Source organism: Maniola jurtina, chromosome 26 (genome assembly GCF_905333055.1).
Source record: "Maniola jurtina chromosome 26, ilManJurt1.1, whole genome shotgun sequence".
Taxonomy (NCBI): domain Eukaryota; kingdom Metazoa; phylum Arthropoda; class Insecta; order Lepidoptera; family Nymphalidae; genus Maniola; species Maniola jurtina.
The window spans coordinates 3,350,727-3,367,006 of record NC_060054.1 but is presented as its reverse complement, the minus strand read 5'-3'; the positions used below and the strand labels follow the sequence as shown (position 1 = coordinate 3,367,006).

General features: G+C 49.1%; 6 protein-coding genes across 6 annotated transcripts in view; all 6 read right to left on the bottom strand.

Annotated features, from left to right (window-relative positions):
- LOC123878693 overlaps positions 1-16,280 on the bottom strand; it is a 317,944-nt gene that overhangs the window by 194,826 nt on the left and 106,838 nt on the right. The window lies entirely within an intron of this gene.
- LOC123878673 (histone H1B-like) lies at positions 1,098-2,662 on the bottom strand. Its single transcript, XM_045925985.1, has one exon. The coding sequence runs from the start codon at positions 2,052-2,054 to the stop codon at positions 1,323-1,325; it is 732 nt and encodes a 243-aa protein (XP_045781941.1). The 5' UTR covers positions 2,055-2,662; the 3' UTR covers positions 1,098-1,322.
- On the bottom strand, positions 8,076-8,531 carry LOC123878719 (histone H2B). Its single transcript, XM_045926035.1, has one exon. The coding sequence runs from the start codon at positions 8,527-8,529 to the stop codon at positions 8,155-8,157; it is 375 nt and encodes a 124-aa protein (XP_045781991.1). The 5' UTR covers positions 8,530-8,531; the 3' UTR covers positions 8,076-8,154.
- LOC123878701 (histone H2A) lies at positions 8,432-9,857 on the bottom strand. Its single transcript, XM_045926016.1, has one exon. It carries the CDS (start codon positions 9,701-9,703, stop codon positions 9,329-9,331), a length of 375 nt encoding a protein of 124 aa, XP_045781972.1. The 5' UTR covers positions 9,704-9,857; the 3' UTR covers positions 8,432-9,328.
- On the bottom strand, positions 11,756-13,312 carry LOC123878662 (histone H1B-like). Its single transcript, XM_045925974.1, has one exon. The coding sequence runs from the start codon at positions 12,710-12,712 to the stop codon at positions 11,981-11,983; it is 732 nt and encodes a 243-aa protein (XP_045781930.1). The 5' UTR covers positions 12,713-13,312; the 3' UTR covers positions 11,756-11,980.
- Positions 15,169-15,694, bottom strand: LOC123878690 (histone H3-like). The gene has a single exon (XM_045926003.1). It carries the CDS (start codon positions 15,612-15,614, stop codon positions 15,207-15,209), a length of 408 nt encoding a protein of 135 aa, XP_045781959.1. The 5' UTR covers positions 15,615-15,694; the 3' UTR covers positions 15,169-15,206.

The following is a 16,280-nucleotide window of genomic DNA, read 5'->3' as shown; positions in this document are numbered from 1 at the left end:
TTTTGTGTTTATCGTAGGTTATTAGGACATAAACAATGTTAGTACATAATAATATGTAGTTTTCAAACAAAACACACCGAACACCTGTTTAGGTACCTACTCTACGATACGAAGCGACTCTAGATAGAGCTACTACCTCTATACGGCTGTACCCTAGGTAGGTAGGGTGTAGAATGTCTTGTGAATAAAAGCGAGCGTTTTTTCTTTTAGGGGTGCGCGAGCGAAGCGAGCGTTTTTTTTTTTAGGCGTGCGCGAGCGAAGCGAGCGTTTTTTTTTTTAGGCGTGCGCGAGCGAAGCGAGCGTTTTTTTTTTTTAGGCGTGCGCGAGCGAAGCGAGCGTTTTTTTTTTTAGGCGTGCGCGAGCGAAGCGAGCGTTTTTTTTTTTTTAGGCGTGCGCGAGCGAAGCGAGCGTTTTTTTTTTTTAGGCGTGCGCGAGCGAAGCGAGCGTTTTTTTTTTTAGGCGTGCGCGAGCGAAGCGAGCGTTTTTTTTTTAGGCGTGCGCGAGCGAAGCGAGCGTTTTTTTTTTTTTAGGCGTGCGCGAGCGAAGCGAGCGTTTTTTTTTTTAGGCGTGCGCGAGCGAAGCGAGCGTTTTTTTTTTTTTTAGGCGTGCGCGAGCGAAGCGAGCGTTTTTTTTTTTGGGGGTGCGCGAGCGAAGCGAGCGTTTTTTTTTTAGGCGTGCGCGAGCGAAGCGAGATATAAATTATGGAGCTAAAAATTAGGTAGTAGTAAGTTAGGTAAATGTCGGTTCGAGTCACAATGATAATAATGATTATTTATTTACTCTCTAGCCATTTCAAAATCACAATAATAAACATATTGTCTAGCCTTTCACTCTCCTTCCCAAAGTTACAAAGTTAGCTTTTCCCGCCCGCCGAGACGCCCTCTGGCGTGACCAAAGTGATTTGTCGAAAATGGAGTCATATAATATACTTACGTTATAAGTTAAACGGTAAATTGAAAGGAAAACTTTTAGAATCGCAGTATCTCAGGAATGGTGATCCTTAGAAGAAAAAAAAAAAAGTAGCTGGTAGGTAGGTACATAGGTTGGTTGGTTGGTTGGTTGGTTGGTAGGTAGATATAATAAAAACGCACGAATGTCAATTATATTCGGTAGGTATCTAGGAAATGTGTGTTAGCCCTGAAAAGGGCTTTTTATTGTTGCGGTTGTAAAGCCGCACGCAGAACTCTTGAACGCGCGCATCATCGCCGATCCGTCGTCCGTCCGCCGCATCGAGCAGCGAGCGGCAGGCAGGCACGCACGTACGTACGGCGATTAGCGAGCAGTTCGACGAAGGCCGAAGGCGGCAGCCAGTGGAGCTGAGCTTACTTTTTAGCAGCGGCGGCCTTCTTGGCGGCGGGTTTCGACTTGGGCGCGGCCTTCTTCGGTTTCGGCGCTTTAGGTTTCTTCGTGGGCGGCTTGGCGGTCTTCTTCGCCTTGGAGGCGGCCCCCTTGGCCTTGGCCGGGGACGCGGCGGCGACGGAGGTCTTCTTCGCGGCCGGCTTCTTCCTCTTGGCCGCGGCGGCCTTCTTGTCCCTGGCGGTCGCGGCGGCGGTCTTCGCCCGAGACGGGGACGAGGCGGCCGCCGCGGCGGTGGCCTTCTTGCCGCCCTTCGCGCCGGCCGCGGCCGCGGTGGAGGCGGCCTTCTTGGCCCTCGCGGAGGCGGCGGACGCGGCGGCGCCCTTGCCGCCGGCGGGCTTCTTGGACGCGGACGACTTCGACTCGAGCTTGAACGAGCCCGACGCGCCCTTGCCCTTGGTCTGGATCAGCGCGCCGGATTCGACGGCGCTCTTCAGGTACTTCCTGATGAAAGGTGCCATCTTCTCCGCGTCTACCTTGTACTGGGCGGCGATGTACTTTTTGATGGCCTGCAGCGACGAGCCGCTCCTCTCCTTGAGCTCCTTGATGGCGCTGTTCACCATCTCGGAAGTTTTAGGATGGGTGGGCTTCGCCTTCGGCTTCTTGGCGGCAGCGCTGCCGGCGCCCGCGGAGGCCTTGGGCTTCTTCGCGGGTGTCGCCGGGGCCGGTGCTTCGGATGCGACTGCGGTGTCTGACATTTTCTTTGCTATTATTTGATGATGCACGCACACACAACACGAAAAAAATTAATAGGTAGTAACTAACTACTAACAACTAGTAAGTATACACTGAGACTTGAGAGCAACTTTGCACCGAACTTTTAACGATACAAATAGCGATACGCCGCACGAGGTCGCTGTCGGTAGTAAGGCTCGTGGCTATACCGTAAGGAGAACCGCGATGTCGCTAGACATTTTCCCGTACGAATACTTACAACTTTTCACTAGCATGCATCAGATTAAAACAAAATTATATATTCCCATTTAAATTTTCCATCATTTGCAACGAACGTGTCGTTTTATCATGAGCCCGGCCGTGTCGTGGTGTAATCCAATAGCGCGTCACCGCCGCGCCAGCGGAGCGATCGATGTTTAATTTCGATACACCGCTAGTCGCGTACCTCGGGTCCCGTTTAAAAGCCATTTTTCTCTATAAAACAATGCTTAATCATTGTATGTCTTGCCAAATTAAAAGCTGAGATTCTATTCTATCGATCTGACCACTCATATCAACACTGAGTCGGATGCATATGTACTTTAGCCCGATCGAAGTGGAGCCTCGTAAAACACGACTCGATCTCTCGGCGTGTACGAATAATTGTAGTCTCCCGCTGACGGTCTGATTATTTAGATAGAGGTATACCGATATGATATAGAAAAATATAATTGTATTCCTTTTATGTTCTCATTAATGTACAAATAATAATGAAAAGACGGATAATGGATAACTCACTTGCGGCGCTGAGGAGGCGCGCGCGGCTCGGCCAGCCTAGCCGGCCCGGTCGCGACATTCTGTACATCGAGGGCACTAACACATTACATATTTATTATTAAACTTAAACTCCATTATGGAATATTGATACTTGCTAATAATAAATAATTACCATGCAGCCACTTAGTTAGTTATGTACAAAGAAAATATATAAGTACTTAAATACAAGTACTTACCTACCTCTAATTAGTTACGTACGACGTACATAGGTGGACCTAGGTAGTTGGATTATGAGAATAGGCACCGTGAATATTGAATTGATTTTATTAAATAACAAAATATAAAGTGATGGATAACAATGTCCCTATTATGTACCTACACACACGCAAGTATATGCATAATAGGAACCTAGGTACCTACGAGTATTCAACGACTCTTGACAACATTCACAGTTCGACTACTATCATTGACGTGTATCTGGGTACGCGCGTCACCCTACATTAATTAATTAATTAATTAATTAATTAAGTAAGTATCAATCTATGATTTTCATTAGTAAGTATTGTTTGCAGCACTACTGTATCTTATCTGTGCTGTGTTAGTGTAGGAAGGTGTAAAGTGCAAATAAATAAACACAACAAGAGAAGTGATAATAGAATAATCGAAATATATGCGGCCCTGAAAAGGGCCTTTTTCTTTTAACGCCACCTAGGTAAGTAAACGTAGGCGTGGCGTGGTACTGAAGGAGTCCTCTAACCTCCGAAACCGTACAGGGTGCGACCCTGACGTTTCAGAGCGTAAACGACGTCCATGGCGGTGACGGTCTTCCTCTTGGCGTGCTCCGTGTAGGTGACGGCGTCGCGGATCACGTTCTCGAGGAACACTTTCAACACGCCGCGGGTCTCCTCGTATATCAGACCGGATATACGCTTCACTCCACCCCTGCGCGCCAGACGACGGATGGCCGGCTTGGTGATACCTTGGATGTTGTCACGCAGCACTTTCCTGTGACGCTTGGCACCACCTTTCCCCAATCCCTTTCCGCCTTTACCGCGACCGGTCATCCTCTGTTTGTTTGTATCTCCTCTTCAATAATTCAAAAGAATGAACACCGCGCGCGCGCTGCAACAAACAGTGAAAACATAAAATTTCCGGTATGTGAGCTCGCGCGCCCGCAAGGGCGCGGGAGAGGCACGTCCGAGGCAATGGCCTCCTGCATGCGGGATCTTCCGCCTGGCGTGACTACGCCAGGGTCCTTGGGTTGGCCCATGGGCCTACGGGCTTTCCTCCTCAGTGAGGAAGAGAGAGTTGAGAGCGGTCCTCACGCCGTCGTGATCCGACCTAGCCGGGTGGAACCCGCTTGTGGGAAGCCCAGCTGGGTGGTCGACGTGTGCGGAGGACGCGCTCCGAGGCATCTATGTGGCGCGGTTCTCTACTTCCTCCTGTCTGGCGTCCTTGGTAGGCTGGGCCTCACCGGAAAAGGCGGCGAGTCGTCGCAGTCCCTCCAGGATGCGCAGGAGTGGGTCTTCCCCGCCATTTTTAATGGCGTGGAAAACGTCTTCTAGTGTCTCAAACGCCACGGCTTTGATGGCCGCGACGCTTGGTTCGGCGGTCCTTTTGGGCTGGGGCGGGATCCCCTCGGCAGGTCTGGGTTTCTGCGCAGGCGGCGGCGAGGGTGCGCGGGTTGGCGATGTCGCCTTCCTGCGGCGACGACCTCTCCTCTTCCTGGCAGGAGCTCTCTCCGTGGCCTCTCGTGGCTTCGGGTCGTTTGCAGGCGTCCGTACCCTGGAGCCGGTGGTCTCGGTGCGCGGCGGCGGTCTTGGGACTGTGGCCGCGACGGTGCCCACGCGTCTGTTCCGTGCCTCCTTGCGGAACACGGGACAGCCCACGTGGTTTGCGGGGTGGCTACCTCCGCAGTTGGCGCAGGTCGCTGGGTCTTCCCGTGGTCTTGGGCAGTCCCGTGCGCTGTGCTCCTGTGAGCAGATCACACAGGCCTGGCGCCTGTGGCAGTGCGTTGAGGCATGGCGGAAACCCTGGCATCTGTGGCACTGAGCGGGACCCTTCTTCCCTCTCCATGCCTCGATGCGGACTCCCCCCATGCAGAGCAGCTCGGTGATTTCGTACACTGCTGGAATCGTGTGTGGGGTGCGGCGGAGCATGGCGAAGAAGAGGCAACCTGGTCTGCCCTTCCTCGCCCTGATCTGGCGCACGTACTCCGGCTCGAACCCCAGCTGGCGGAGTTCGTCTTCTATCTCTGCCGGCTCGGTGTTGAAAGGAAGGCCGCGGATTGCGACCTTCAGGCTCCTCTCGGCCGGCAGTGAGTAGGAGAACCAGGACACGCCCTCCGTCTTCTCCAGGGCGGTGAGGTACCGCTGGACGAGGCGGAATTCCTGGTCTTCCTGGGGCGTGAATCTGATACCCTTTCCATAAGGGCGGGCTGCTGGGTTTCTGCCCAACTGGAGCTTAATCTGTTTGATGTGGTGTGTCCAGTTGGGCAGGTTTTCCACGATGAGTGGTGGGTAGCGAAGCTTCTTTTGTTGTTTCGTCGGGGCTGGGCCGCTCGGTGGCGCGCCGCCGGAAGGGGCGGCGGCGGCAGGCTTCGGCGGTGGCGCTGCTCTCGCGCGGTCGGCGTAGGAGCGCGGGGCCGGCGTCGGGGCTCGGGTCGTTCCTGCGTCGTCCGACTCAGAGGCTTCGGCTGTGCGTCGGGGCATCTCGTGGCGGGAGGGAGGGGTTGTCTTCGCAACCCGTTTCGCCTCAGCGGGCGCGTCCTCCTCGGAGTCGGTGCGCTGCCTGCGGCTGGGGAGCGCACGGCGATCTGAGCCTTCCAGGGCCAGGATGGCGGCGTAGTAGGCGTCATCCTGCCGAAGTCTAGGCTGGACCGTTGTCTCGCTGTCCGCCACACTGTCGTCGTCGAGCAAGGGCATCGACAGCGGGCGCGGCGCGGCGGTTAACGCGGCGGGCGCGGGTGCGGCGCGCGAGACGTGCGGGGCCGGTGGCGCGGCGTACGGCGCGAGAGCGCGCGTGACGGAGCCATACGGGGCTACAACGTCTGGCGCACTCGCGGGTGCGGCGCGTGATGCGGGTGCGGCGCGTGGTGCGGGCGCGGCTGGAGGCGCGGCGTACGGCGCGAGGTTGCGCGTGACGGAGCCGGTCGGGGCTGCGACGTCGAGCGCACTCGCGGGTGCGGCGCGCGATCGCGGGTCGCGAGCATGTCGTTGGTGGCGGCCCTGAAAAGGGCCTTTGGAGGTGGATGGACGGTTGTCCATCCTCGCGCGGCTCTAGCGGCGCGTGGGAGCAGTCGTCACGCCACCCAATCGATCACCGGCTGGTGAGATCGGGCATCTCCGGGGTTCGGGCTTCTCCTCCGCGCAGACAGAGCGCGCGGGCGAAAACTGTTGGAGCTTTTTCTCAAAAAAAAGTCTTCAGTTTTCTTGCGGAGCGTAGTGGGGTGCGTGCGCAGTGGACGACTGTAGCCAATCCATAAAATTTTCACCAGACGGGGCCTTAAATATGCTTACGTGTTAGCGCTATCGCATGTGGCCGCCGTCGCCCGTTGGTAGAGAGAAAGAGACACACAACATCTTGGGTGTTGGTGGGGCAGGAGGGGGGAGGAGTGGGGGGGGGGACTTATGAAGACAAAACTTTGCACTGCGTCTGTCTGTCTGTCTTTCTTTCTGTCTTTCTTATAGAAACCCGCGCATTAAATTCACCGTTTTGATTATTTTTCCACCGAATTGTATTTACTCTTAACCTTAACCACCTACCCAATGGTAGTACTCGCGCCATCAAGACGATTCCAATGACGTAGGTACGACTCTGGATCATGAGTAGAGTTACGAATAATGTGCTAATAAACAAAACTAGGTAGGTGGGGTAATTAAAAAGACGCGTACTACATATTTATTTCAATAATAATAATCAACCAAACCAACACGAGTAGGTTGAACAACAGTGTAAAAAAATGCCACACTCGTGGCACACCTACAGTGTAGGTAGAGTAATAAAGTAGGTATCAAACGAAAGTTTTGTGGCCCTGAAAAGGGCCTTTTGCAATTGCACAATTAGGCAAGTGACCACCCGACGACGCTCGCACACAGTTTTAGGCGCGTTCGCCCCTGATCCTGCGCGCCAGCTGGATGTCCTTCGGCATGATGGTGACACGTTTTGCGTGGATGGCGCACAGGTTGGTGTCTTCGAATAGTCCGACCAGATACGCCTCGCTGGCCTCCTGCAGGGCCATCACGGCGGAGCTCTGGAATCGGAGGTCGGTCTTGAAGTCCTGAGCTATCTCGCGCACCAGCCGCTGGAACGGAAGCTTGCGGATCAGGAGTTCGGTGCTCTTCTGGTAACGACGGATCTCACGAAGCGCCACAGTGCCCGGTCTGTAGCGGTGAGGCTTCTTCACGCCGCCGGTGGCGGGAGCGCTCTTGCGTGCAGCCTTGGTTGCCAGCTGCTTGCGAGGCGCTTTACCTCCGGTGGACTTGCGAGCGGTCTGCTTCGTGCGGGCCATATTCTTCTACTATCTCCTTTTTTTTTCTATAAAAGAAAAAAATAAATGTATGTTAAACTTTGCGTGCGTCCAGTCGCAACCGACACTGTTAGTTTATAAAAATTTTGCTACCAGGATCTGAACCTTATATATGGACTGGCACGCGGGGGAGAGGGGCGAGAGGGGAAGCGGGCACCGCAGTGCACTGCGCGCGCGTGTGAGAGAGAGAGAGAGAGAGACGAGAAAGATATGCAATAATAATATAATATCACGTGTAGGTATATATTTTTTGTTTTAATAATATTTAATTGAATAACTATTGATACAATATTATTGTACTGTCTAAGAAGTCTATGATGACTTACAAAAACAGAAAGACAGACAGACAGACAGACAGACATACATACATACATACATACATATACAACTTAAGTTTTATATTATTAAATATAGGTAGGTATTTTAGGTATTTTGTCATAGTTGTCTACTAGGTACTTACTTTTGTACACGGGCGTGAGAGTAAAATACAAGTATGTAAAAATAATAATAGTATTATTACTTGCCTAATAGGTATTATTATATTTTACAAGCGAAGTTAATGTATGTAATGTAGTATTTAAATATGTAGATACCTACTTACGGCTAGGCGATTAAGCACCGATTGAATAGATAAACTACGATAATATATTTTAACCATTAGGTTGGTGATGTGATTAACAGTGGTAGGTAACAACTAACAAATAACAAACTAACATTTTTTGGAGTCAATAAAAGTAAGTAGGTAAGTAAAAAATCTGAATCTTTTTGTGGCCCTGAAAAGGGCCTTTTGTTTACATCTCGTTCACTTCAACGAGGAAGACAAGACGCGATGGGCTAGCTCACTTCGAGCTAGTGTACTTGGTGACGGCCTTTGTGCCTTCACTGACCGCGTGCTTGGCCAGCTCTCCCGGCAGCAGTAGTCTCACAGAGGTCTGCACCTCCCTGGAGGTGATCGTCGACCTCTTGTTGTAGTGGGCGAGACGGGAGGCCTCGGCGGCGATGCGCTCGAATATGTCGTTCACGAACGAGTTCATGATCGACATGGCCTTACTGGAGATACCGGTGTCGGGGTGGACCTGCTTGAGCACCTTGTAAATGTAAATGGCGTAGCTCTCCTTCCTCTTGTGCTTCTTCTTTTTCTTGTCAGACTTGGAGATGTTCTTCTGGGCCTTGCCGGATTTCTTGGCTGCCTTGCCGCTAGTCTTGGGTGGCATATTGTACAAACTAACGAACTGCGAGCACTATATATTATAAAAACAAACACACGAGTTACGCACGAGACCGCTGTATGTATCGTTGAGACGATAGAAGAGAAGTGTGTGCGCCAAATTTTTTGGGGTCTTCGAGTTTTGTTAGTTTTTCAACGCGGTACCAGTAGCGGCTGCGGCGAGCGGTTGCAACCAATTCGACCAATCGTCAAACGATTACTGTTCGCGAGAGAGGGGAGAGAGTGCGGCGTTTAATCCATTCCCCCCCGGCCCGCTCGCCGCTCGCGGGAAAAAAAAAAAAAATAAAAAAAAAATGAGTTTATGTTTACGTATTTCGTGCGAATAGGCGTAATTCTTACATGTATCTTAATAATAATTATTATTAGACGTAGGTAGGTGCGTGCGTGCGTGTGTGTAATATTATGTATGTACAATTATAATACAATGTACCACCATGTATACCAGTAATAATAAATACGAGGCGATTAATTATGAAGCGCCTGTTTAGGTCTAAACTAGGTAGGTAATCTATTACGGGTTGAAGCGTTTTTGAATTCAATTTAAAAAAGAAAAAAAAAAAAAAATTTCTCTCTTTACAATAGCTGTATATAATTTATATATTATTACCTACGTAAATGTATCGATATAATGACCTACTTATAAAGAGTGTGTGTATGTGCGCGATTGTTGTATCGTTGATAATAATAACATTGGAACAGTTTTGTGGCCCTGAAAAGGGCCTTTTGTTCATATTTCTCGATAAGTAGTATATCGAGTAGGTAGGTACCAAGAAGAAGATAAATTATTAGGCCTTCTTCTCGGTCTTCTTGGGCAACAGGACAGCTTGGATGTTCGGCAGCACGCCACCCTGTGCGATAGTCACGCCGGAGAGAAGCTTGTTCAGTTCCTCGTCGTTGCGGATGGCCAGCTGAAGATGCCTCGGTATGATCCTGGTCTTCTTGTTGTCGCGCGCCGCGTTGCCGGCCAACTCGAGAACTTCAGCGGCGAGATACTCCATCACGGCCGCGAGATAAACGGGCGCGCCGGCACCGACGCGTTCAGCGTAGTTGCCCTTCCTCAGCAGCCTGTGAATACGTCCGACGGGGAACTGTAGACCGGCACGGTTGGAGCGAGACTTGACCTTTCCCTTAACTTTGCCGCCTTTGCCACGTCCGGACATTGTTGTTGAGGAGTTTAAAAACGATCTAAATCACAAATATACGTGTACGTTGCGTACACGCGCGTGCGACCGGTGATGTGAGAGAACTATTAAAAAACTGATATCGCGAGACGGCATATATATAGTGAGTCGTAAGGTGGGGTTGGCGACGAGGCTTAGCGAGTAGTTTGTCTCATATTTGTTTTGAAAATGCGACGTTGCATGTTGGACACTCGTAGAGACAGCGAAGCGACAACGTCGCATAAAAAATAAAATAAAAATAAAAATAAAACTATAGGTAGGTAGGTAGGTAGGTAGGTAGGTAGGTAGGTAGGTAGGTACACACATACTCGTACATCATTCGTGAGCTTTTGCCTTTTGCTATTTTTTAGGTATAAAAGAAAAGAGAAAAGAAAAGAAATAAATAGGTAATTGTATCTAACGTAGTATGACGTAGTTAGATGAGAGGTAGGTAGGTAGGTAGGTCACGGAGCGGGAGTCGGGAGTCGGGATCGGGTTCGGCAGGATATTGTGATGTGCGATGTATGTATGTACTTAAGTATTAATTAATTAATTATTTAAGTAAGTAAGTAGGTAGGTAGGTAGGTAGGTAGGTACGTAATTATTGATATGATGAAATGAAATAAAGTGAGAAGTTTAGTTTTAGTGTTAGTGAGTGGTACTGGTACCTAGTACCTACTCGTACGTAGTTTATACAACAGACAGCCAGCCAGCAGTACCTAATAACTGTAAGTAGAGTAGAGTAGAGTAGAGTTTATAGATGAATATCTTAGGTACGAGTAGGTGAAATGAACTAAATTTGTATTTATGATTCATTAGAAATATAGTATAGTGTAGTGTAGTGTAGTGTACCTATCTACTAATTAATACTAAGTGTCGTATTGGCATAGTTAGAATGAATGAATGATAAAATTGAAGTTGGTAAGTAAGTATTACATATAAGATTTATATATATTTTTGTGTTTATCGTAGGTTATTAGGACATAAACAATGTTAGTACATAATAATATGTAGTTTTCAAACAAAACACACCGAACACCTGTTTAGGTACCTACTCTACGATACGAAGCGACTCTAGATAGAGCTACTACCTCTATACGGCTGTACCCTAGGTAGGTAGGGTGTAGAATGTCTTGTGAATAAAAGCGAGCGTTTTTTCTTTTAGGGGTGCGCGAGCGAAGCGAGCGTTTTTTTTTTTAGGCGTGCGCGAGCGAAGCGAGCGTTTTTTTTTTTAGGCGTGCGCGAGCGAAGCGAGCGTTTTTTTTTTTTAGGCGTGCGCGAGCGAAGCGAGCGTTTTTTTTTTTTAGGCGTGCGCGAGCGAAGCGAGCGTTTTTTTTTTTTTAGGCGTGCGCGAGCGAAGCGAGCGTTTTTTTTTTTTAGGCGTGCGCGAGCGAAGCGAGCGTTTTTTTTTTTAGGCGTGCGCGAGCGAAGCGAGCGTTTTTTTTTTAGGCGTGCGCGAGCGAAGCGAGCGTTTTTTTTTTTTAGGCGTGCGCGAGCGAAGCGAGCGTTTTTTTTTTTAGGCGTGCGCGAGCGAAGCGAGCGTTTTTTTTTTTTTTAGGCGTGCGCGAGCGAAGCGAGCGTTTTTTTTTTTAGGGGTGCGCGAGCGAAGCGAGCGTTTTTTTTTTAGGCGTGCGCGAGCGAAGCGAGATATAAATTATGGAGCTAAAAATTAGGTAGTAGTAAGTTAGGTAAATGTCGGTTCGAGTCACAATGATAATAATGATTATTTATTTACTCTCTAGCCATTTCAAAATCACAATAATAAACATATTGTCTAGCCTTTCACTCTCCTTCCCAAAGTTACAAAGTTAGCTTTTCCCGCCCGCCGAGACGCCCTCTGGCGTGACCAAAGTGATTTGTCGAAAATGGAGTCATATAATATACTTACGTTATAAGTTAAACGGTAAATTGAAAGGAAAACTTTTAGAATCGCAGTATCTCAGGAATGGTGATCCTTAGAAGAAAAAAAAAAAAGTAGCTGGTAGGTAGGTACATAGGTTGGTTGGTTGGTTGGTTGGTTGGTAGGTAGATATAATAAAAACGCACGAATGTCAATTATATTCGGTAGGTATCTAGGAAATGTGTGTTAGCCCTGAAAAGGGCTTTTTATTGTTGCGGTTGTAAAGCCGCACGCAGAACTCTTGAACGCGCGCATCATCGCCGATCCGTCGTCCGTCCGCCGCATCGAGCAGCGAGCGGCAGGCAGGCACGCACGTACGTACGGCGATTAGCGAGCAGTTCGACGAAGGCCGAAGGCGGCAGCCAGTGGAGCTGAGCTTACTTTTTAGCAGCGGCGGCCTTCTTGGCGGCGGGTTTCGACTTGGGCGCGGCCTTCTTCGGTTTCGGCGCTTTAGGTTTCTTCGTGGGCGGCTTGGCGGTCTTCTTCGCCTTGGAGGCGGCCCCCTTGGCCTTGGCCGGGGACGCGGCGGCGACGGAGGTCTTCTTCGCGGCCGGCTTCTTCCTCTTGGCCGCGGCGGCCTTCTTGTCCCTGGCGGTCGCGGCGGCGGTCTTCGCCCGAGACGGGGACGAGGCGGCCGCCGCGGCGGTGGCCTTCTTGCCGCCCTTCGCGCCGGCCGCGGCCGCGGTGGAGGCGGCCTTCTTGGCCCTCGCGGAGGCGGCGGACGCGGCGGCGCCCTTGCCGCCGGCGGGCTTCTTGGACGCGGACGACTTCGACTCGAGCTTGAACGAGCCCGACGCGCCCTTGCCCTTGGTCTGGATCAGCGCGCCGGATTCGACGGCGCTCTTCAGGTACTTCCTGATGAAAGGTGCCATCTTCTCCGCGTCTACCTTGTACTGGGCGGCGATGTACTTTTTGATGGCCTGCAGCGACGAGCCGCTCCTCTCCTTGAGCTCCTTGATGGCGCTGTTCACCATCTCGGACGTCTTCGGATGGGTGGGCTTCGCTTTCGGCTTCTTGGCGGCGGCGCCGCCGGCGCCCGCGGAGGCCTTGGGCTTCTTCGCGGGTGTCGCCGGGGCCGGTGCTTCGGATGCGACTGCGGTGTCTGACATTTTCTTTGCTATTATTTGATGATGCACGCACACACAACACGAAAAAAATTAATAGGTAGTAACTAACTACTAACAACTAGTAAGTATACACTGAGACTTGAGAGCAACTTTGCACCGAACTTTTAACGATACAAATAGCGATACGCCGCACGAGGTCGCTGTCGGTAGTAAGGCTCGTGGCTATACCGTAAGGAGAACCGCGATGTCGCTAGACATTTTCCCGTACGAATACTTACAACTTTTCACTAGCATGCATCAGATTAAAACAAAATTATATATTCCCATTTAAATTTTCCATCATTTGCAACGAACGTGTCGTTTTATCATGAGCCCGGCCGTGTCGTGGTGTAATCCAATAGCGCGTCACCGCCGCGCCAGCGGAGCGATCGATGTTTAATTTCGATACACCGCTAGTCGCGTACCTCGGGTCCCGTTTAAAAGCCATTTTTCTCTATAAAACAATGCTTAATCATTGTATGTCTTGCCAAATTAAAAGCTGAGATTCTATTCTATCGATCTGACCACTCATATCAACACTGAGTCGGATGCATATGTACTTTAGCCCGATCGAAGTGGAGCCTCGTAAAACACGACTCGATCTCTCGGCGTGTACGAATAATTGTAGTCTCCCGCTGACGGTCTGATTATTTAGATAGAGGTATACCGATATGATATAGAAAAATATAATTGTATTCCTTTTATGTTCTCATTAATGTACAAATAATAATGAAAAGACGGATAATGGATAACTCACTTGCGGCGCTGAGGAGGCGCGCGCGGCTCGGCCAGCCTAGCCGGCCCGGTCGCGACATTCTGTACATCGAGGGCACTAACACATTACATATTTATTATTAAACTTAAACTCCATTATGGAATATTGATACTTGCTAATAATAAATAATTACCATGCAGCCACTTAGTTAGTTATGTACAAAGAAAATATATAAGTACTTAAATACAAGTACTTACCTACCTCTAATTAGTTACGTACGACGTACATAGGTGGACCTAGGTAGTTGGATTATGAGAATAGGCACCGTGAATATTGAATTGATTTTATTAAATAACAAAATATAAAGTGATGGATAACAATGTCCCTATTATGTACCTACACACACGCAAGTATATGCATAATAGGAACCTAGGTACCTACGAGTATTCAACGACTCTTGACAACATTCACAGTTCGACTACTATCATTGACGTGTATCTGGGTACGCGCGTCACCCTACATTAATTAATTAATTAATTAATTAATTAAGTAAGTATCAATCTATGATTTTCATTAGTAAGTATTGTTTGCAGCACTACTGTATCTTATCTGTGCTGTGTTAGTGTAGGAAGGTGTAAAGTGCAAATAAATAAACACAACAAGAGAAGTGATAATAGAATAATCGAAATATATGCGGCCCTGAAAAGGGCCTTTTTCTTTTAACGCCACCTAGGTAAGTAAACGTAGGCGTGGCGTGGTACTGAAGGAGTCCTCTAACCTCCGAAACCGTACAGGGTGCGACCCTGACGTTTCAGAGCGTAAACGACGTCCATGGCGGTGACGGTCTTCCTCTTGGCGTGCTCCGTGTAGGTGACGGCGTCGCGGATCACGTTCTCGAGGAACACTTTCAACACGCCGCGGGTCTCCTCGTATATCAGACCGGATATACGCTTCACTCCACCCCTGCGCGCCAGACGACGGATGGCCGGCTTGGTGATACCTTGGATGTTGTCACGCAGCACTTTCCTGTGACGCTTGGCACCACCTTTCCCCAATCCCTTTCCGCCTTTACCGCGACCGGTCATCCTCTGTTTGTTTGTATCTCCTCTTCAATAATTCAAAAGAATGAACACCGCGCGCGCGCTGCAACAAACAGTGAAAACATAAAATTTTCACCAGACGGGGCCTTAAATATGCTTACGTGTTAGCGCTATCGCATGTGGCCGCCGTCGCCCGTTGGTAGAGAGAAAGAGACACACAACATCTTGGGTGTTGGTGGGGCAGGAGGGGGGAGGAGTGGGGGGGGGGACTTATGAAGACAAAACTTTGCACTGCGTCTGTCTGTCTGTCTTTCTTTCTGTCTTTCTTATAGAAACCCGCGCATTAAATTCACCGTTTTGATTATTTTTCCACCGAATTGTATTTACTCTTAACCTTAACCACCTACCCAATGGTAGTACTCGCGCCATCAAGACGATTCCAATGACGTAGGTACGACTCTGGATCATGAGTAGAGTTACGAATAATGTGCTAATAAACAAAACTAGGTAGGTGGGGTAATTAAAAAGACGCGTACTACATATTTATTTCAATAATAATAATCAACCAAACCAACACGAGTAGGTTGAACAACAGTGTAAAAAAATGCCACACTCGTGGCACACCTACAGTGTAGGTAGAGTAATAAAGTAGGTATCAAACGAAAGTTTTGTGGCCCTGAAAAGGGCCTTTTGCAATTGCACAATTAGGCAAGTGACCACCCGACGACGCTCGCACACAGTTTTAGGCGCGTTCGCCCCTGATCCTGCGCGCCAGCTGGATGTTCGGCATGATGGTGACACGTTTTGCGTGGATGGCGCACAGGTTGGTGTCTTCGAATAGTCCGACCAGATACGCCTCGCTGGCCTCCTGCAGGGCCATCACGGCGGAGCTCTGGAATCGGAGGTCGGTCTTGAAGTCCTGAGCTATCTCGCGCACCAGCCGCTGGAACGGAAGCTTGCGGATCAGGAGTTCGGTGCTCTTCTGGTAACGACGGATCTCACGAAGCGCCACAGTGCCCGGTCTGTAGCGGTGAGGCTTCTTCACGCCGCCGGTGGCGGGAGCGCTCTTGCGTGCAGCCTTGGTTGCCAGCTGCTTGCGAGGCGCTTTACCTCCGGTGGACTTGCGAGCGGTCTGCTTCGTGCGGGCCATATTCTTCTACTATCTCCTTTTTTTTTCTATAAAAGAAAAAAATAAATGTATGTTAAACTTTGCGTGCGTCCAGTCGCAACCGACACTGTTAGTTTATAAAAATTTTGCTACCAGGATCTGAACCTTATATATGGACTGGCACGCGGGGGAGAGGGGCGAGAGGGGAAGCGGGCACCGCAGTGCACTGCGCGCGCGTGTGAGAGAGAGAGAGAGAGAGACGAGAAAGATATGCAATAATAATATAATATCACGTGTAGGTATATATTTTTTGTTTTAATAATATTTAATTGAATAACTATTGATACAATATTATTGTACTGTCTAAGAAGTCTATGATGACTTACAAAAACAGAAAGACAGACAGACAGACAGACAGACATACATACATACATACATACATATACAACTTAAGTTTTATATTATTAAATATAGGTAGGTATTTTAGGTATTTTGTCATAGTTGTCTACTAGGTACTTACTTTTGTACACGGGCGTGAGAGTAAAATACAAGTATGTAAAAATAATAATAGTATTATTACTTGCCTAATAGGTATTATTATATTTTACAAGCGAAGTTAATGTATGTAATGTAGTATTTAAATATGTAGATACCTACTTACGGCTAGGCGATTAAGCACCGATTGAATAGATAAACTACGATAATATA